We start from the raw sequence: 21,070 nt of genomic DNA, 5'->3' as shown, positions 1-21,070 counted from the left end.
TCAGATTTGGGATACTAGGTCATAGAAACCACCCGCTGGGATTATGGCGCGCGCTAATGCTTTTTGGGCGTCCCGCGCAGCGGCGTAAAGCACTAGCGCGCAGTCACTTTCACTCACTTATCTGACGATTTGAACACCTTCCGAAAGTTTCCGAAATCCCAAATTTTGAGAGCTGAAAATTAAACATCTTATTTCCTACATATTTGAAAATAGAGAGTGTATTTTGATGTACTCAGATACAAAAGTCGAAATTGAGTAAGAAAAACCGTCTTACAGCGAATTCTTGCATTCGAAAGAAAAACAAATGCAATATTATGAATCTATTCCCTTGAATTAGTACGTTTCATTTTTTGAATTATCAATTTTGCTTCAATAGAAGACTTTTAATATTCGTGGATGGACCCCAGAGCGGGCCGCGCCGTTCCGTGAAAAACCCTAAGCATGCTTGACCTTTTAAAATTTGAAAACATCATCATCGAAGACTTTCTTGGACTGAAAGCCTCCAGTGAAGACAATCCCACCTGCAATATCAAAACTAAAACGTCGCTTCTTTCTTCTGCTACATCAAGAAATTGCTAATTTCAATAAAACAACCGATCGGCCCTAAAGACCGATAATATTGTTATTTTCCGACCGGACTTTTATCTTATTCCGCATCGAGTTTCTTAAAGTCAAAATATAAACGATGAGGAATTTGAGAGAAAGCAGTCTTCTTCTTTGCATCGTGATTATCTTGCTCTTCAAAAATCTTTCAAGTAAGTAAAGAAACAAGGATCGCTTTCTGAGTTGAGTTTTGAGATCTGATTCGAAATGAAAATGACTTTGCGCCGCAAAATTACAGATCATCGGATAACTGGAAGAGCTTCAACAGACCTTCTTTAAATGAAAAGATCGACGATCCCGAGAACGAGGTTTATATGATTGCAAACTCGAAAATACAGAAAGAATCTAGGGACAAATTGAATGGCAAAATTGTCCAGGCAAGTTAAGGTTTAATCAATTTGTAAGCAAAATTTTTAGCATAAGATTCCTCTCGAAGATTTCACAGTGCGAGAAGCAAATCATGGAGAGAATTTTGGCATGAGACTCGACAACTCGCATGTCAAAGGAAAAGACATTTGCTACACTTGTGATCCGAAGGGAAAAGTTAACAACCAAGTGCAAGTGCATCAAATCAAGCCAAATGTTGTTCCGGCGGGAGTGATGCAAACTTGGGCTACGAGACTTGTCGAAAAACATCATGAATTGGCGCAGTTCAGGAAAAGTTCAAGTCTTTCTTTTTTCTGCTTAAAATTTTTTCAAACTTTCTTGAACTCTTTAAAGCACGGTGAAACAAGACCGACTCTCTTTCACCGGAAAAGCAGAAAGATTAAACATTTGGTCAAATTTTCGTCGTCGAGGAGAAATCGTTCCATTTGAAGTTCCCTATCCTTGCTCACCAACTTCGAATCTCGCCATTTTGGTCAGATCCGCCGCGCGTGATCACGCAAAGCGCAATGAAGTCCGCGATAGCTGGGGCAATCAAAAGTACTGGCCCTCGAAGTACGATATCTGCGTTTTCCACGTAATAACCATTGGCGCGTTTGAAGATACGCTGATAAATGACGTGCTACAAGTGCCAGTGCTTTCAAGAGAGTACAATACTCCTATCGTTGATAAGGTGGCATTAAGGATCGGACTCTCTTTGATATAATTTTGAATCAAAAGTTTTGATAGTTATCAGTTAATAGTTTATGCCATATTTAATGATTATTCTACATATTTGAGGGTCAACTTCAGTTTTTTGCGAGGCAATTTTAATGGCGACAAAATCATAATTGTCGATGTGGACGTTGTTCTCTTTCCAAAGCAGCTAGAATGGCGACTCGATCAGATAACTGACCATGAATTCATAGGCGCGTGTCCGATACAAGGATGGGCAGAATCGGATGACCCGTTTGACATCGGTTTTATACCCGACGAAATGCGCAAGGAATATACTTTCACTGATTTCCCTAAAATCATTCGTAAGTTGACTATTTTCAATTCTTTTTAAAGAAAACTTTCAGCCGAGAAATCCTTCATTATCATGTCTTTTGATGCCCTTAATCGAATATCAAGTCTCCTCAATGCTCAGCAATACGCAAGCTATCCCGATTCAAGCATGAATTTCGGCCTTGCTTTTGAAAGAATGCAACTAGAAATGAAGCCGCTGGGGGAAGTTTGCCTGGGACTGAGGGTGCTTGAGAATGATCTGTTCCCTGATGTTCCTGAGTCGGCAGGGACGGAGATTGAAACGGATCCCTGTCTGCACAGAGGACTAAGGTACAGACCACAGACGAATTTAAGCTAATTCCATGATGTTCAGGCTGATTTAAAAGGCTTTATGTTTCTGCTTAAAATATGTATTAAGTGTCCGGCGATTAACGTCAATGGAAACCATCATGTCAAGCTTCAATCAGCACCTTTCGATGGACTGCTCGTCTGCTTCGAATTTTAATTCTTTCGGCGAAATAAAGGAAACGATGGAACAGATACAGGAACATCTGATGGCTAAGAAAATAGACTAACGAATAAAGATGTAATAAAATAATTTGTACAAAATACAAGGTGCATTGATTGTTTGATTGCGTGATTGCTAGCAGATAGGTATATGTATGAGAATCGAAGTTTTAGACATTTGCGCTTGAGTTATTTCGGAAATAGAAAATTTCAAATTAAACATTAAAGCATATAAATAACACAATACATATAAGTTTAAAGTGATAATAAAAAAAGGCGTGGAAGCTCCAATTTCAATGAATTTCTTGGAGCATAATTTTGACTGTTGACACCTTTATTTTTGGTAAAAACCGAAGCGGAAAAATGTTAAGAAACTTTATCAATGTCTGCTTTTTAATATCACTATTTAGATGAAAGTTCATACTTCCAAATTCGCATTCGTATAGAAAATGCCGCATTTTAAATGCGCAAATCTGAAATATCCGACATTGAACTTACCTTCACCGTCGTAATTGTTTACCCTTTCAATATCCCTTTCCGCTGATCCCATGGACGATCTGACAGTAGGTAAAGAAAATACAGAATAATGAACAATGTACATTCATTATAAATCCGACTGGGCGTTTAATCTTTTCCATTACCAGTCGCTCACTTCTCGAGTTTCATCCCCTACGAGCCGGCTTATGCTTTTGCTGCGCATATTGCGTGCGCCTCGCCTTCTTCATATAAACTGAAGAACGCTGTGATCTTTCAAAAAATTGAAAGAAAAATGAAACTTTTTCCGATGGTCCTTTTTGCTATTTCTGCGAATGGAAATGCAATTTCCTGGGCTTCTTCTTTTGGTAAGAAACAGAGTTGATTGTAAAAATAAAGACCTTGTAAGAGAAAAGCCTGTTTTTCGGCATAATCATTTATTTTGTAAGAAAAACCATTAAATTTCAGATTCGGAACCAAGCCATGAGCAGATGATAGAAGACTTCCTCGCTGATTTCGAGGAGAGCATATTTTTGAATTCACTCTCAAACGAGCCCAAATTGACTCTTACCCATCTTTTCCGGTAGATAAAAATTATCAGAGAAACTTATTTTGCCAATGCTGTGAAATAAATGTCAACCAAGAGATTCGTTATCAGTTTTGTCAGAATTTTTATTTTTGTATTTTTTTTTTGAAATTTTTCAAGAACAGTTTTGAAGTAGCAGAAAGAAGAGCAGAAAATGAATTCCCGCGGTAAATAGATCATTTTTTTGTTATTTTTTTCTAGCCCAGTTTTCTAGGCTCTCTTTTTTGTTGAAATGTAAGGTAAAACGGTGTAATTTTACAGATTTAAATAAAAGAAATATTTTAAAATACAGTCTAGTTATTTTATGCTGAAAAGATATTTTTTCTCATTTTGAAGATTTTTCTATCGTTTTGGTTTTTTCGTATAAAGGCAAGATGTTTTCAAAATTGAACAAAAGTGGTTTGGTGGAAGTTGACCGAATTCTGCAGTCGCATTTCGAGCTTTTCGACGGTAAAGGTGTCCAGATCTACTTTGAAGCAAATCTGAAATGGAAGAATTTAGAGTCTCAGCTTTAGACAGATCAAATACGTTCACGGGAAGGAAGAAATAATACGGATAATCCGCAATTATCAGACTTCCATTTTCAATTCAATTCATGAAATTCATGACGTACCTGAGAGAATCTCCTCCATTTCTCATCCCAGCCGCCGGTAATATACACTTGATTACCATCTAGCGCAATACCTGAAAGGAAAGAATTAGACCACAATATTCTATCTAACATAAATATTACAAAGGTCCATGTAATGAACACCTTCAGACGTGGGGAAAAGTAGACAGGCTGATAATAAATATTATCGAGGTATAGACTAAGGGCCCTTTACTTCGTAGTGCGATTCCGATAAAAAGATGTACCTGGCGACGAGTTGATTATCAAGTCCAAATCGATCGTCTGAGTTGATCCGGTTAGCGATATTCTTTCAACCGGAGCGACAGTTATTCTTTGAGTGGCGTTCTAAAACGATAAAATTAATATTTTGAAATTCAATTTTACTCGCAAGTTCTTCAAGCAGAAAATATACATTTTCAAAAATAGACATTTGCTTACATGCTCTAATTGCGAATGATTCTATCCATAACATAATATCATAAATTTTGCCTACTTGGTAGTATCCGCCGAAAACATAAATTTCATCCTGGTACACGATGCTCTTGTGCCATCCTCGTGGGGTTGTCAAATCGCCAATTTGCTTCCAAAGCCCGCAGATGGTATCGAACATGATCACAGAACTTGTGTATTTAGTCCTGCCGTTTCGTTCCTAATCATTTCATTTAACAACTTATAAAAGGATAATTATTTCTTTAGGACTTTTTAAAGAAAGTTTTAAAACCTGAACATATCCTCCTGTCAGAACAACATTCGCGCCAACAACTGAGGCATCATGGGAGCAGCGGCCATGTTCCAAAGGCCGGATGCTGGTCCACTTCGCAGATTTGATGTCATAAACTTCGTTCTCTCGCAAAATGCCAGTCTCGCTATTTCGCCCGCCAAAAACGAAAATCTTCCCGCTGCTTACATAAACGGCCGAAAAATGCGTTCTGCCGTAGCTCATTGGAGTAGTTTCTCGAATTTCTTCGAGACTAAAATTATATGGAAATCATTTTTAAAGAATCTAGCGCAGGTGTTACCGTGGATCGTAGATGTAAACTGATTTTGAGGAAACCTTGGCGCCAGTGGATGAGTTTTGCACCTCGCCGCCAATGATGAAAATGAATCCCTCGACTGTCACAGTTTGAAAGGAAGTCAAAGAAGGGGGAATACAGGAAGAGTCGAAATTAATCCATTGCGAGTTCTTCAGGCCGGAGATTTGAGTATTGTCACGAGTATAACCTGAAAAAAGTGTTGAAAACTACTTCCTGTTCAGTGATCGTAACTCACCGACAACGCAAATATTCTTGCTCGAATTCCTCGGGTACATCTTTGCCAAGTCATTTTCAAACTTGGCATTCCCCAAAAGATGATATGACATGGCCTGCATGATCGAAGCGGAACACGGGCCGGAGAAAATCGCGTCTGAGGCGATTTGCGTCACGATGAAATTCGGCTGGAGACACGAGAAACGCACGTGATCGAGAATCTTTGGCAGCCAAAGCGTTCTATTTTTAACGTCTTCTTTTGTCCACTTCTTGACGAGCTCGACGACGTCTTCTTCAGATTTAACGCTTAGTTCGTCGCGGCGAATGAGTTCAATGAAGGATTCAGGCGAAAGTTTCAGAATTTCGTTTTGATAGTCCGAAACATTCTCGCAGATTTTATTGAGAATCAAGTCTTGTAGATTCGATTTGTTGTATTTCTCCGCGATTTGCATGATGTCGGCGTAGTTTTCGTCAGATATAGACTGGCAAAGAAACTCAAGAATTGTCATTTCCAGGCACTCTATTCCGCCAAAGAACTCAGAGATGGAGAGGTACATGTCTGCGTTTTCTAGCGTTAGAAACAGCCGGTTTTTGTAAAGAAACTCGACGGCGATCGAAATTGTGAAGTTGTCAAACGGACATTTGGCGATTCTTCCAAAAGTAGACAGAGAAGAATCGGCACAAAAGCTTTCAAGGATAAAGCGATGGACCCAAATTCTTTCGCCGGTCGTGGATTCCAGCGCCAGATCGACTCCTTCCCCTCGTTTTTGCATGTTTCCAAGATGTCTAATTATCGAAGAATTATGCATAGACGCACTTCCCATCAACGCATTTTCTGCTCCATTGTTTTTAAAAGAAGAAATGATGCTTTCGTAATCAAAGTCGTTTTTGAACGATATCTCGTCTTGAGCTAACAAATTCGTGTTGATTGCTGCTTGTGTAGGAATCGTTTGAATAATCGGAGGAGAAACGGAACGAGGTGGGGAGAATAGATCTTCTTCTTCTTCTTCTTTCGGAACTGGGAAGTCGATGAGGTTCGGTTCTGGGGAGGGAGAGAAAGCGGCGATTGGAGCCGGCTTTTCCTGAAAATTTAATGAAGGCATCAAATGGGAAAAATGCCACGGTTATACTTAAACTACTTTCTCGGTATTTTTCTTATTCTGAACGATTGAGGTAGATAGAATTACCTCAATAAATTGATCTTCATCAGAAATAGAATTTGAATCGACAAATTGCTTATTTCCGATAGGCTCTTCCCGTAATTGATCAAATTCATCTGATTGTTGACACTGATGCTCTTCTTGATGCACATGATCTCCTTTCCATAACTGATGTTCTTCGATATGTGGGTACTCTTCTTCGTTTTGAATTTGAATCTCTTCAGAATCGGATTCAGAATCCATCGGGTTGAACTCGCATTCGAAGGTCAGCAACGGATGATTTTGATCAAGACGACGAGAAATTCTTTCACTTGATTGTTCATCGTCCGAATCAAGAACTTCTTCTACCGCAGCTTCTATTGATAGCGCGCTGATTCCTTCCTCAATTGCTCGATTTTCATCACCATCATCTTCAGATTCTTGTTCTAAATCGGGCATGGACTCGAACATGGCATTTGAATTAGCATCGTTTTCAGGAAGCGAATGAGAATCGGAGAGATTGGCATCGAACTCGTCCAGGAAGAGATTGCGCTTTGATGAAATCGGGACGATGGCATCTGGAGCTTCTGCTTCATTTGCGCTTTTCGAGAGAATCGGACGAGAGTCGAAGTAGTTTTCGTGAGACAACGAAATGGCTAGAAATAAGTTGACGTTGAGGGGCTTTTCTTTAATAGCTTTTGTGAACCCTGACTCAGGTTTCTTGCCAGGATTCTTCGCTCATACTGACCTGGTAGAGGAGGATTTGAAGCTTCGAAAACCGACGCATTCAGAGCGCTATTCGGCAGCGGAAAATTACATTTCACCGGCGATTTGAAGAGCTTTTGGAAGACTTCCAAAGACCGAGCTTCGAATTCTTCTTTTTCCTGTTTCGACTCACTCTTTGGCTCCTCGACGACTACACTTGCTTCTGGGGGGATCTCGTCTTGGACTTCTGGGCTAGGGTCGGACTTCCTTCCTTATTTTTTTGCTTACTAAGGGTCCTTACCTTAGTAAGGTAAGGATTACTTCCTTACCCTTTTTCGGATTTCGGCGGAAAAAAATCCTTACCATAGTTCCTTTGTTAGTTTTCAGAGGTCCTTAGTAAGGATCTTCAATCCTTAGCGATTTTTCCTTAATTCCTTTCCTTACTAAGGATTTTAAAAAGGATTTTTTCGACGGCCTACGCAGTTTGAGAGCGCTTTTATCAAAAATACCTTTGCAAAAGCCTTGGTAAGGAAGGAAATTAAGGACCAGTTGTGAAGGAATTCTATAAAAATGTCTCTTGTCAACTTACTGACAGCAGAAAATACCAAATAAACTTAAATTATTGCTATTTTTATCAATAAGAACATTTTATCGAATCGCATTTAATCAGATCCTTACTAAGGTTACTAAGGCCTTAGTAAGGAAGGCCCTTAGTCCTTCCTTAGGCCTTTCTTGATTTTCATCAATTTTAAAATCCTTACCCTTAGTAACTAAGGAAACCTTAGTAAGGGGTCCGACCCTAGCTTCTGGGATGGTGATGATTGTTTCTTGTGGTGGAGATTCTTCTTTGTCTATTTCTTAATTCTAGGATGCTAAAATTAGATTTTGATACAGGGCATTGTGAACTTGCTTTTTTTCAAGAGAATCTTAAATCCTGTTCATCAGAGCATATCTCCTATAGTCTCATTAAATTTTATTCCAATAAAAATATATGTCGAGTTCTTAAAAAAATCGTATTCTCTGAAGAAATCGCATATCTATCATAAATTTATAGCTAATAAATTATAGGAGTGGCTCTTTATTATATAGCATATATGGCTAGAATAGCGAACACGCTGTCCGATTTTGCCAAAATCATTGCCTTTGCTAATCTCCAATTTATGCATCCGGACCTGATTCGAACTCGAGTTTATCTTGGGTAACAGCAAGTGTATGATCTGAAGTTTGAGCAAGCGGAACATCTTCTTCTAAAGCGTTCAGCAGGTCAATTTGCGACTGTCCCTCGACCAAACTGCCGGTCAAAGCTGATGGAATCTCAGGAAGAGGCTCATCCACAATGGGTTGGATGTTTTCGGGTTGAGTGGCTTCATTTCCTCTATTTTCGGATTCCTTAAAATAAGATGGATAAAAATTGCGGATTTAATGTAAATTTGACGCAAATTGTAGATTTCATTTTTTTAATTCATTACAGTGAAAACCCGAAAATTGGCCGGTTTTCAGATATAAATTTCCGAAAAAAGCGGCCAAATTTTGGGTTTTTTGCCGGGTAGCCAAGTTTCCCCTTCAAAAGGCAAAGTTTCGAAATTTTCGAAAATCGGCATGATTTTCACATTTTTGATGAATTTTAGTCAAATTTTTGCTTGTTTAAAGACATTCTTATGAGAATTTAGTCATTTTTAATGACTAAAACAGTTTTTAAAAGCTAAAAATGATCGGATTAGCATCATTTGAGCCCAATTCTGATGAAAATTTTTTTATTTTCAAAAAAACGGCAAAATTTCGGGTTGATTTCAGGTTCCAAAAAAAGCGGATTTAGACAAAAAGCGGCCAAATTTTGGGTGGGCAAATTTTGGGTTTTCACTGTATTTAATTGAGCTGATTTTAAATATTTAGAAATCTCGAGAATATTTCTTACAACCAATTTCTGATAGTTCTTGAAAAACTCTGCAAAATGCATTGTGAGTAACAAATAACAATTGTTATTTGAGTTTCTCTGTCCCGAATTCCCAAAACAGGAAAAAATAAAGAATTTTTTCAATACATTTTTTAACTTCCCGACCAAGCCGGGTTGCCCTGTTGGCTCCGGGCCAACATGCGAGACTTTAAAAAAACCCTCGTCGCCATAAATTAAAGTCAGCTTATCACATCCTACCTTTTCAGAGGGCTCTCTTTCTGGTTCTTTCTTAGATTCGTTATTTTGCTGTTGTTGTTGCTGCTGCTTGTTGTTGTTTTTCTTTCGGTCTTTTCTCGAGCGCTGTTTTCTCGGCATTTACAGTCGAGAGGTTTCTGTTCGTAGAATTTTCCAAAAACCAGAGTTTTCTAGTTTTCGTTCTTTCTGAAATTATTTTATAACTGATGAAAATTTAGGCAAGAGACATGGCCTCGAGACCTTGACTGAAGCAGAGGTGTCCCCTTATTCGTCAGTCTCAGCCTATCCAAAATACCTTTTTTCTTCCTTTCTTTTCTTTCTCTTTTCTTTTCAGAATCGATCACGACCCTCACGCGCCCCGGGCAGAGTCACAATTGCCCCGATTTTCGATTCGGAAGATTTGCTCTTCGATTTGCTTTCTCTGAGAGACTAGGGTCTTTTTGCTGACGGCAGCAGGATACCCCGTCTCGTTGGGAACAAATAATTTCTGAAAGACAATTTTGATAATTACGAATTTGAAATTTGTTACAGAAAGAAAAAAAAATCGGGGGAAAATTTTGAAGAAAAATGTTTTCATTATTTGTTGATGAGCAAAATCACAAGTCAGGAAAGCGCGCGAAATTTAAAATTGCTACTTCTGAGCTGAGTCAAAAATGAGGAAAAAATGCTCTTCTCATTGCCATTCCGCCAAAATTGCTCAAAAGTCCTTAGATCTGACTCAGATCATCTGAGCATCACTCTCGATTCCAAGATGATCGGAAAAAGAGCGGAGACAGTGAAGAACCGCTCTTGTTCTGTCGACTTATTTCTAACTCAACTCATTTTTCGAGCTTTGAAGAATATTGAAGAATCTTAGCCGAACAAAATATTCTTCTCTCTTTCTTTGTAAAAATTCTTGAGAAGAGTGAGACGCATAATCTCTCTCTTGGCAGCCGTAAAATACGACTCTCTAAGACAAAAGACAGACAACGAGGATGATCATTTGATGATAATCAAAGACTCCAGCCGCGATGCAAGCTGGAAACGAAAGATAAATTAATTTATTTGAATGTTTTCATTTACGAAAGAAGTTGTCAACAAAACAATATACGGATATACGTATATGGAACTCCGTTAAAAATGCAGCTTGAGTCTTTGATTATCATCAAACAATCCTTCTCCATAAATTATGGACCATAATGTTTTTACCGAATACGAAAATAAAAAAATAGTAAACTGAAAAGTCTTTAGTAAAAAATTTTGGATATTTTGTCGATAGTTTTTCTATTCAAAAAGTTTATTTCAGAGTTTTCTCTTTGATATTTTGAAAACAGAGATTGTCTATTTTGAGGCTTTCGATTTTTTTTCAAATAAAGCGAGCGAGGGATCGAGGGCCCCCAAGGGAGCTCGGTATTTTCAAGTTCGAAAATTAAAATAAAAGCCAAGCAGGCGTGAAATTTTATCAGCTGTGACTAATCTTATACTCTTTTTTATATAAACCAGAGCCGGAAAGAAATCATAGACTTTCTTGAAGGGTTAAGTAGGGTTTGGTAAGGGATAATGGTAAGGTCCCTAAGAAATAAGGGTGTCACTCTGTAATCTTTCTAGGAGGTCAACACGTCTTCGTCAATTTTTGGTTCGAAATCGTATCGAAAACAATCCAGCTTTCAAGCACCAAGGGTTAAATATGCTTAGTAAGTGCTCATCAAGTTGAAGTACAGAAGCGTCTCTTGTCAAACACTGACAGTATCATCTTTACTTTCATCAAAAAAGGCGCTTTCTCTTGTCTCAGAAGAAAGCCCAAAAGAGAGATCGCCTTCTTCTTTCAGCGCACTCTGAAAGAGAGAAAAAATGGTAGCAGTAAGAAGCGACGATTCTTGACTTTTCCGAACGCTTCTTTAGGTTTCTGCCGGAGCGAGCCGAGATGGGTTTAATCATTACGCAACAGAGACGAGCACTAGAATGCACAAGGAGTTCAAGCCACGGGCGGTCCGATGTGACCAGATTACGGGATGGGCGGTCAATAATAAACCACTTTTTCTGTCAAAAGGAAATTGAGTTTTGATACTTCTTTCAGTGATTTTTGTTATAAAAACTAAATATTTTCAAAAAAAAAAACTGAGAAAAACTGACTCAAAAGTTCCCTTGGCCGGCGAACTTTCGAATTCAATGCCCAAATACGAAAGTAAGGTTGATAGTCATCAAGTAGAAAAAGTATTCTAAAAACTAATATGATGTTGTTGATTGAAGCATAAACGTTTTATGCTGAAAACATTGATAAAACATCACGTCATTATTTTTTTGCCGGTCTTTCATCCGAAAAAATAGACAGTTTGCAACAAAGACATCCTTTGCTCCTCGATTAACGGGCTGGACGAAGCATCAAGCTAATGTTGGTTTATCTGACGTTTACTATAAAGACTTCAAGGAACGATATCGAACTATAGAATTGAAAAGTTTATCCTTTACAAGTCATTGTCAGACTCAGACGTAACAAAACTGCCCTTCGATATCGAAAAACGAGAAAACCTTTTCGATAAAAAAGACATATTTGCCACTGATAGCAAGGAAGAAAACCGGCTCGGGGTGGACATCTAATCAAAATCAACGCTTTGACTAGGGGTTTTCTTAGACGTTATCTATCTGATAATGAGAGAAATTTACACAAAGGAAACCAATTCAAGAACAGAACGCACAGATGTGTGACGATGGAAATGTTTATAAAGAATAGAGATAGTCTATCTCAGATAGAGACAATAAAGTGGGATAGTTGAATTAGGTTCTTGTATGTAATACAAATGTAAATGAATTGGTTAAAATGATCTCCGAAGTATTCGTTCGCGTTTATTGATCGTTTTTGTTGAGGATATTGTTGGCTTTTGATTTTCACACTGCATATAAAAGCCTGCTTAATTCATATTATGTCATTTAAGATAGTTATTCATAAACATATAAAGCTTTAGGAAAGTTGCTGGACCAAATAGTGATGTCACTGCTCAAGCTTTTCATTATCCGAGCACTTCATTTTCTAAAAACATAAGGTGCGTACTCTTCAACATATATAAATGAACATAATCATCAGGATGCCGAATACAAATTCGCCTCATGAAGTTCCAGAATCAGAATCGTCGCTCCCAGCTTTTTGGAAAAGAAAGACGTCAAAAGACAATCATGCGGAAAAGCTCTATTTTGAAAACTCTTCGCGCTGGCAATCTATAACAAAAGGAAAAGTTTCAAAATATGGTGATTTTGATCACTTTTAATTGGGACAGACGCGGATGTCTGAAAGAAAAAAGTCTAGACTCTATAGTAGCAAGGTACTAATTTTTTGTATATAAGGCTTCATTTGATTTAATGACAAACTATTTCAAGGATCATATACCAATTTACAGGTAATTTCAAATTAAATCATAAATGAGACGTCAAATTAAGCCCTCGCCGATCACAAAAGCCTCAACAATCGGTCCGATTGAATCGTCAGGCTTCGTAGAAAACTCAGCTAGCAATAGGTAAAACAATTTTCTTTTAATTAAAAAACTTCGCTGAACCATGTCTACATGCCCTTTAAAATTATCATGTTTCTTGGAAATTATTTTATTTGAGCACTTACAACATTTTATCACTACGGCTTATTTTATGCTCTTCAGATCTTTTATCGCCATTTGTAAATTGCATTTAATTAAAATGCAATTGCGTTTTTCTTACATAAAAATTCATAAACTGCGTGCTTCAGATATTTCAAGACTCCAGGAAAGACATCTTCTATCACTTCCTATACCAAAGACTTTCCAGTCCTGAAAAACGAACGGATTCTAGCGACAGAAGCAGTTGGAAAAGCCACAGGATTCAGCTCGTCTCATTTCAGTGAGAGGAGATATGATGATGTAACAATTAGACCTTCAGGAATCCATCGACATATTTTCCCTCATTTTTCTGGAAGTTAGTTAAAATTTCAAATTGTTGATAAATGCAAAAGAATCGCTCTCAAATTTCGAGCATAAGAAATGGAAGCAATCAAATCCTGCACTTTTTCAAGAAGCCTTTTGAAGCATTTTTTTTGATAACTGAATAAACTATCCACTTATTGTTTTGATATGATTAAATATATTTGTCATTTGCAATTTTCGAAATGTACAGATTAAAATATAGACAGGTAAATTTTCAATTTTAAATGATTAGCAGATATACGAGAAGATAAATTTCAGAACTGATCCGGCAGTTCCAGGAACAAGTTCCGGCAGGACGCAGTAATTCAATCCTCCTGTTGCCGGATATTGAAGATAATTCGTCAAAATTGTGTCTCGCGCGGTTTTTCGGTTTTCGCCCGTTACAAGGTCGGTTTCAAGTGCCTCCGACATTTCTTCAAGAACGGAAGTGGCGTTTTTCTGGCCACTTTGGAAGGTGTAAGAGTTTTCTTCTTCTTGATCGCGGAAACAGATGTATCGGGAAATGAAAGACATTCGGAGCTCGGATTCCTCGTAGACTTTCTCGCCGACGCCGTTGATGAAAATCTGCCACTTGGAGTCGCCGATGTATCGGATCTCGTTTTGGTCATCTTTGTTCAGTTTTGGTGCGGAATGGCCGGATTCTGGCTGCCAAACCTTGACAGCGTGGGCAACGTGGACGCCATCAGTGACAATGGCCGAGTTGGCCACAACAGGGAAGCTTTCCATTGGCCCTTGGGGTCCTTCAAGCCAGTAGACAAAGTCGCCACCTTGGTTGGAGTTGGAGGCATTGCCGGTCAAGTATGTGATGGTCTGCACTTGTCGGATTTCCCGATCCTTGTTGAGCCCACTTAGAGCGTAGGCAACTTGGAGCCAGGCTGGTGCATTTGCTTTTGGAAGATCGGAAAAGAGAGGAATATCGTAGTGAACAGGGACAGTTTGGCCGGGAAGCATGATCAACATCGTCATGACGACATTTCTGAGGATGCCTTCCTGGCAAGTGTTTTCGAGAGCGCCGCTGACTGGAGATTTAGCCATGATTTCTGCGAGTTCTTCTCGCCTGGCACCATTTTGGACTTTTGAGATGAAGGGGTTAGCGGCAGAGTAGAGGCCTTCTATGCTCTTCCTCTGTCGGCTGATCCCTCCTGTTTTTACGTACTCGGTGGCTACGTCAATACGGCCAATGAAAACACATCGTGTTCCTTGCTTATTGACAGTGTATTCAGCTGGGCAGCGGCCGTTAGGATCAAGAGGAAGGGATTCACCGATGTTGTCGAATTGAGAGGCTGGGATGTCATCAGCTGCCATGTCGGTGATAGTCGATTCCCTGAAGACTTCGCGGATTTTGTCCATCATCTCGTCGCTCCAGATGTTTTCCAAGTACTGGACACCGACTGGACTGACGTTGCAGTTGCAGTAGCTGATGAGGATGCTGAAGAAGACTAGTAGAGTGTTCATGCTGCTTATAGTTAGTAGTTGAAGAGTTTGAATTATTATATGAGGACTGATGAATACCTGGGAAAGCAGAGGGTCTTATATACGTGGAAAGTACCGCAGGAGGGCGCATCGTTAGAGGATAATTGAACCCGGCTTTACGCTAGAGAGTACACAAACAGCATCATGAGGACCAAAAAATAGACAGCACAAGATATATTCCTATAAGCTATCGAACGGACTATTTCGAAATTAGTCTGCTGAGCATAATCATTGAAACTTCTCTCTCGTGAATACGATAAAGCTGGATAAATGCAAAATGCTACAGAAAAATTTTGGTTGACAAGCATATCATATGATATGCTGCTCATCGCAGTAGGTTAGTTATTTTTGCCTATTTTATCCTTTGAAGGACTGTCTGAAAGTTTGAGTTAACTGATAGTTTCTGCAATTTTAAGAGAGGTACTTATAGTTTGAGTAGGCATTTCTTTTATAACCATAGAAAAAGAAGCCAGCTTATTTTGAGAAAAATAGAAATACTGACTATTTTGAGCCTGATAATGGCGGACGCATACAAATTATGTCCATAAAAAGAATCTATTTAAATTCAAAAGTAGAAAGATTTGCATTATTTTTTTGTGATCTTTGATGCTTTTTTTATTCAAAATAATGCATTTTTCCTCTTTCCTGTCTATTTTTTACGATTATTATCAATCTGATAATAGAAATTTAGTTTTCTTTGCATGGACGATTAAAATAATTACTGAAGATTGGCTTTTGCAATCTCCAAGTCTTGGCGGAGGGCTCATTTTCAATCTGCTACTTATAAATAATTGTGTTCAGCTTTTCGACTTAGCTCGAACTCGCAATCGATCAATTTCGAATTGAACCTGGCACACGGTTTCGAGACTTCGAAACGATTATCTCCAATCATCAGAAAATAAGCGGCGCATGCGAGCTTCAAATTTCATGCTTAAAACTCTCTTCACATTCTTTTTTTCATTGCCAAATAAACGGAAAATATTTTGAACCATAAATTTCCGAATTAAAAATGAAGCTTGCTTTTTTCGTCATTTTCGCCGTTGAAGGCAGTTTGAGAGGAACTTGGGGCGAGTGGGGAGAATGCTCGACGAGCTGCGGACTTGGACAGAGGTGTAAATACTTTACTTCGGACATTTACACGACTGGAATTCCCTCCTGCGAGCCTTGTGATACCGGCTTTGAATGTGGAGAGGGCTACGGGCTGTGGTCAGAATGGGGACCATGCTGCCCGTACGATTCCAAAAGCGCCGGCCAAGCTAGGGTTAGAGACTGTTTCGACGGACCTGAAGGAGGATCCAAGTAAGACGCGTTTCAAAATGTGATAAAACTGAGTTTTGTCCGGATTTTCAATTATCAAAAATTTTTTTTTTAATTTAATAGTCTTGAACTATTTCAAATAGTCTATTTGGGAAAAAATTTATTGATAGAAAGAATTCCATAGGAGTAAATTGAATCGAGAAAGTTCGATAAGTGAAGCGGAGGGATCATCATCTGTCTGAGAGAGAGCCCAAGCAGCAACCATGGCAGCATGTTGCTCAGGAGTTGGCTGGTATCCGAACGCAGAGAACATCTCTCTCATTTTTGATCTCCAGGCGTTTTGCTCCTAAAAATGATTCGTGCAATCGCTTTCTAAGACGGAAACTTACAGTCGAGCTCAAAGATTGATCACGATCCGCATCAAACGCTTCCAGAATCACAAGAGCATCAACCACAGCAAAGGCAGAATTCGCGTATCGCCACTCATCCCAGCTCAAAGAATCGCTTCGGTCTTTGTCGAAAAAATACCAGTACTGAAATTAAGTCAACTTTCTATTTCCCTACAAGCGTGTACCTTGTCCATTATCGCATCGGTTTTTGCTTGAAAACCAGGGTCGGAAGAGCCAATAAGCTCAGTTACTCGCTCTCCACAGCTCATGTATTCAGATGCGGAGACTATTTCATCGTCGTTTTCGTCGCAAAATTTCTATGTCGCTTTGAAAAAACTAAAAAAATGATAAATATAGAATGCCTTTTTCAACTACCTATCTGGTTGAGAGTTAACGGCAGACACAAAGTCGTTCGCATTTGCATTGGCGTATTCAAAAACTTCATCGGCTTTTTCAGTCCAGACTCTAAACGCCCAGTCTTCCGCTGCAGGGTTCGCGAATGCAAAGCTAAACAGTCCAACTGCGAGCTTCATGTTTCCCTTTTTCTCGTTTCTCAATCACTTCGAATATAAAATTTCAACATTGGAAAAGTTCAACCTTCCTTATATAAGCGAGGAATTATTGTTTGTTTGCTTGAGTTCGCTTTTTTTAATTGACCTTTTTCATCGAAGTCGAAGAGCGAAAAATCGTGGTCATGAGCAATTTTTGTTTGCTCATTTACCATGAAAGGCGTCTGGAAATGAAAAACGGATGAAAACATAGGTTTTTTTCTTGCTTGAATTCTTCGCTAGTCGATTTTCTTTAAAACGGTCATTAAAACAGAAATTAAATCTGTAAATACAGGTCCACTTTGAAGAGTTTTCTAAATTGAGCTTAAAAGAAGCATCAAAGAGCTGAATTCCATCATTTCGATAGTCAAGTAGAAGTCGTTACATCAAATAAAAATTCAATTTAGATGCTCAATTGACAATAAATACGATACCCGCGAGTGTTTATTGGACTGGCAAAAGTACTTTGACGATAAGGCATTTCCTTCAAGAGCATTTACGGCGACAAGATCGAGGAGAAGCGTTTTTGGAAAGACAATAAGGAAAGGGTTTTTATTGCTTTATGTTTTAAATTGGCCTTTAACTTATTTATATAATTTGTTATATAATTATTAATTACTAATTAATTAATAAAATTGCATTGGTAAACATTTCATATAAATTATATGATATAATTGATTTTAATTTACGCTTTGAACAAGCAAATGCCATTCGGTCTTGAATGATCAATTTGTTTCGCCAAAAATGCAGTAGCTAGCCTTTTTAAAGAACCACTGCCAATTCTAGCAATGGCGTCCTCTCATATCTCGGCTGGAATTTCAACGACTTTTGGGGCGGTGGAAAAGTTCGCACAACAATTTCTCCCACCCAGAGCACTTACAGTATCTATAGAGGCAGGCCAACAACACAAGCATTCGAAGAAACTACTGAACTTCAGACGACAGAGCCAACAACGACGTTCGCCCCTTTGAGAACTACCGTAAAAACGGCGACAACGAAGAGCTCCCGTCCTTTTATTCCGACTTATTTTCCGGTACGAAATCTCACGATCAGCACCTTGGAATTAAGCTTATTATCTCCCGAATTTTTCTCAAAGCGTTAAGGAAGATGGACATCTCAACATCAGATACAAGAGCAATAAACGCCCTATTAATAATAGGCTATTATCCGAGATGTAAAAATGATTTTGTCCGTTAATTTCGCATAAAGACGATATCTCCACTTTCAAGTGCCAATTATCGGCATTAGAATACCTCCGTTTTAAGCTGCATCAGATTTTATTCACAATTAAAATAATTAAACCGAGAAATTTTAGACGATCCCGAGTAACTGGTCCCCAAGACCGGTTACACCAAGCACTCAAGCTCCAACAACTCAATCCGTCGTTCAAATCGACTTGAACTCTCGACGAACTCCGGAGTGCAAAGCAATAACCCGCAATGGAAGACCTATCAAACTCGACCTTTCGATTTTTGGAAATGTGCCTGAAAACGTTTTGTACAGCGAATGGGGAGAGTGGCAAAATTGCGATAAAATAACAAAACGTCAGCTTCGATCTCGATCTTGCAAAAAAGTCGAAGGAATTGTTTTTGCTTGTAGTAAGGTAATTTTCTTCCTCACAGTCTATTGATGCTTTTGTTTATCTAGCTCATGTAGGATAATTTGACCTTATCAACAGATGGAGTTAGAATTTTAATCTTGAAACTAAACTAAATTTATCGGGAAGCAGGGCTCAGATCAAAAGCGGTTTCTTAAATTATGAGATAAATATAGTGTGATAATTTTCTGATAGAACTGATTTCTTTGACAATTATTTGAGTAAATCATCTTCATATATTTACACCAGGACAACACTCTTGGCTCACGAGAATGCCCGGAAAATGACCTTCAACGAGACCGACGCCCAAGACCAAAGCCGATTTCCCTTGATGACATCAAGTACTGCGACAATCAATGGGGCCGTTTTCTAAAGGTCAATCAGGCTTTCGAACCAACACCGAGCTTATGAATAATTTTAGGAGGCGACAGTCACATGTCTAGTCGAACGAAGATGCTCGCTCTTCCGCACATGGGACGACAAGAAACTAACCTGGCTCCTAAACTGCTTCCCGAAATGGGGATTGTCGAGCAGGAACAAGAGCACCTTCAAAATGCGAGCTTTGTATCAAAGAAAACTTGCTGGATATTAATTTAATTCTGCCCCTTTTAATGTAAATACCAAATTAAATGTACATACACTTGCAGATAACAATGAAAAGGACATGTCCTCAAACTCGATCATTATCGCCGTTATTGCACATAATTTCTGTTTCCATTTCGATGTCTTCTTTCTTTGATCGACTCTTAAAACATTAGTTCAAAAGCTTCAGAAGCACAATTAACTAAAATTTTATAGTCATCTCAAACTGCGAATCTTAATATCATAAAATGAGTTTAAAGTGATTCCTGATGAGCTTCATCAAATTCGGCCATTTTTTGCATACAATCGTGCCCTACTTCAGAAAGGCATTCGACGTCAGAACCAACAAAATAGTGGCTTTTCTGCTTGGTATGTCCACCAGGTAAATAATTTTCCATCGAGCTTCCACTGCCAGAGGAATAGTTCGAAACATGGAATCTATTGAGGCTATTCAATTCATACTTGATTCCCTTTTATAGTTTATGCGATAGATTAGATGTTCGTCTTTGAATCTGATAAAGTAAATTATATTCCTTTATCTGTCTGAATTTTCATAAATAAAAGAAAACAATGATGAGTTTGTTATCGACTTTATCATCTTGAGAAAGATGGTTAACCGGCATTTTATTTAGTGTATATCATATAGACTATATTGTTTATCAACTTGGCTTCAGCTGTTTATCTATCCTTTTTATCTAAAGAATATAGCTAAAGATAATGAGGGTTAACTTATTTTAGCCTTTATCCTCGTATTTCGATGACGCCCTTCTAGCTTCGACTTCAAAGCCTCCTGATAAACTTCCAATGAGTCTGTGATATCTGCGTATCGTAAAAGTGTCGTGCAGACGGCCAAACCCATACAAAAGTCGATCATGGAAGCGATACTAGGGAAGACATTTTAAAAATCTGTGACACTGTATGTTGGAAAGCATGTGATCATTTGGCTAGTTGAAAGAATGAAGAACAAGAAATGAACATAGAAGAAACAAGCTTACCCGAGCACAATCAAACACCATAAATCTGTTACTTCGTCGCTTGAAGACCTTATCCTCATGATTTTATCATGGTCTAAATGAATGTTAGATTCGAAAAATATCGATTACCTTAAAAGTTATCACCACATTTTCTAGAACCTTAGTCTGGGACAATGTTAGATTCATTTAAATTGCTCTAACAAGCTCTCAAAAGTGTTTTATACATCAAATAATAACATCTAATCAAAGCTCTTACCATTTCTTAACACCATGAATATCAAGGCAAACATGATTCCAGCAAAGATAAATGCCATGAATCTTGTCAAAAGTAGTCCTCTTCGAAGATGCTGATTACATTTGCCCTAGTCTAGCGGTGCATAAACTTGCTGTCTATTTTTTAAAAGCACTTTTCTTAATGATCTTGTACAAAAAGCGATAGAAGAAACGATTATCATCAGGAATCCAATTAAAAGAGGTTCTACTGCTTTATGTTGGTTCAGCAATTATCTTGTTGAAAATAATTTCTCTGCAAGAACCAGTTCCAATTCCAGCAAAAGGGCGATTGATGAGCAAGTACAAGCCGCAAGCAATAAACAACAAAGAACTTGTAAGCTGATAGAGCAGTTGTCGGCCGAAAGACATGAAGGAGAAGGTTCGGAGCCCTAATTGTTTAATGCATGTATCAAATTGTTATAAATAAAATGGAATCGATCAAACTTCAATTCGTACCTGCGATGCCATATTTCCCCGTTAGCGGATCTGGATAAATTTCGTTAAAAATCTTCTGACTACTCGGGCTCAGACTAATCCCACAATCTATATCGCAAAACTTATTTCCCATCATTTCCTCTATGATCTCTTTTTTTTTGAAAAAAGGAACGCTCTAATAAATTACTGTCAATAAAAATGAACGACTGTCGGTAATAGTTATTA

At 38.4% G+C, this 21,070-nt stretch overlaps 5 protein-coding genes and 2 long non-coding RNA genes across 8 annotated transcripts; 5 read left to right on the top strand and 2 right to left on the bottom strand.

Moving 5' to 3' along the window:
* Positions 1 to 1,681: 1,681 nt before the first annotated feature.
* LOC145701181 (uncharacterized) lies at positions 1,682 to 2,549 on the top strand. Its single transcript, XM_081778407.1, has 3 exons — positions 1,682 to 2,006; positions 2,049 to 2,304; positions 2,393 to 2,549. Exons 1-3 carry the CDS (start codon positions 1,964 to 1,966, stop codon positions 2,547 to 2,549), a joined length of 456 nt encoding a protein of 151 aa, XP_081634533.1. The 5' UTR covers positions 1,682 to 1,963.
* A 670-nt stretch (positions 2,550 to 3,219) lies between these two features.
* Positions 3,220 to 3,608, top strand: LOC145703183 (uncharacterized). Its single transcript, XR_014134353.1, has 2 exons — positions 3,220 to 3,323; positions 3,424 to 3,608. It is a non-coding gene; the product is annotated as an uncharacterized LOC145703183 (long non-coding RNA).
* A 15-nt stretch (positions 3,609 to 3,623) lies between these two features.
* LOC145703182 (uncharacterized) lies at positions 3,624 to 9,902 on the bottom strand. Of its 2 annotated transcripts, none has more exons than XM_081780504.1 (13): positions 9,687 to 9,902; positions 9,395 to 9,577; positions 8,415 to 8,631; positions 8,054 to 8,099; positions 7,286 to 7,494; positions 6,586 to 7,193; positions 5,421 to 6,480; positions 5,171 to 5,372; positions 4,873 to 5,122; positions 4,645 to 4,800; positions 4,397 to 4,496; positions 4,155 to 4,225; positions 3,624 to 4,023 (listed from the first exon to the last, which is right to left on the bottom strand). In XM_081780504.1, the coding sequence occupies exons 2-13, from the start codon at positions 9,509 to 9,511 to the stop codon at positions 3,922 to 3,924; spliced, it is 3,138 nt and encodes a 1,045-aa protein (XP_081636630.1). In that variant the 5' UTR covers positions 9,512 to 9,577; positions 9,687 to 9,902; the 3' UTR covers positions 3,624 to 3,921. The 2 variants fall into 2 exon arrangements, with proteins under 2 accessions (XP_081636630.1, XP_081636632.1); XM_081780506.1 differs by having other exon boundaries at positions 9,395 to 9,573.
* A 1,048-nt stretch (positions 9,903 to 10,950) lies between these two features.
* Positions 10,951 to 11,801, top strand: LOC145704780 (uncharacterized). The gene is made up of 3 exons (XR_014134497.1): positions 10,951 to 11,230; positions 11,273 to 11,560; positions 11,703 to 11,801. It is a non-coding gene; the product is annotated as an uncharacterized LOC145704780 (long non-coding RNA).
* Positions 11,802 to 12,237: 436 nt separating this feature from the next.
* Positions 12,238 to 13,423, top strand: LOC145704321 (uncharacterized). The gene is made up of 5 exons (XM_081781771.1): positions 12,238 to 12,411; positions 12,453 to 12,597; positions 12,745 to 12,762; positions 12,803 to 12,879; positions 13,104 to 13,423. Exons 2-5 carry the CDS (start codon positions 12,454 to 12,456, stop codon positions 13,312 to 13,314), a joined length of 450 nt encoding a protein of 149 aa, XP_081637897.1. The 5' UTR covers positions 12,238 to 12,411; position 12,453; the 3' UTR covers positions 13,315 to 13,423.
* Positions 13,424 to 15,751: 2,328 nt separating this feature from the next.
* LOC145701179 (uncharacterized) lies at positions 15,752 to 19,193 on the top strand. Its single transcript, XM_081778406.1, has 6 exons — positions 15,752 to 16,089; positions 17,392 to 17,532; positions 17,753 to 18,017; positions 18,300 to 18,587; positions 18,831 to 18,956; positions 19,003 to 19,193. Exons 1-6 carry the CDS (start codon positions 15,800 to 15,802, stop codon positions 19,171 to 19,173), a joined length of 1,281 nt encoding a protein of 426 aa, XP_081634532.1. The 5' UTR covers positions 15,752 to 15,799; the 3' UTR covers positions 19,174 to 19,193.
* Positions 16,203 to 16,993, bottom strand: LOC145704483 (uncharacterized). Its single transcript, XM_081781935.1, has 4 exons — positions 16,812 to 16,993; positions 16,622 to 16,772; positions 16,437 to 16,580; positions 16,203 to 16,393 (listed from the first exon to the last, which is right to left on the bottom strand). The coding sequence occupies exons 2-4, from the start codon at positions 16,703 to 16,705 to the stop codon at positions 16,208 to 16,210; spliced, it is 414 nt and encodes a 137-aa protein (XP_081638061.1). The 5' UTR covers positions 16,706 to 16,772; positions 16,812 to 16,993; the 3' UTR covers positions 16,203 to 16,207.
* Positions 19,194 to 21,070: the final 1,877 nt, after the last annotated feature.

This window comes from Oikopleura dioica, chromosome PAR (assembly GCF_907165135.1).
Source record: "Oikopleura dioica chromosome PAR, OKI2018_I68_1.0, whole genome shotgun sequence".
Lineage (NCBI taxonomy): Eukaryota > Metazoa > Chordata > Appendicularia > Copelata > Oikopleuridae > Oikopleura > Oikopleura dioica.
Note: the sequence above shows the minus strand (reverse complement) of the source record. Positions and strands in the feature narration are given on the sequence as shown.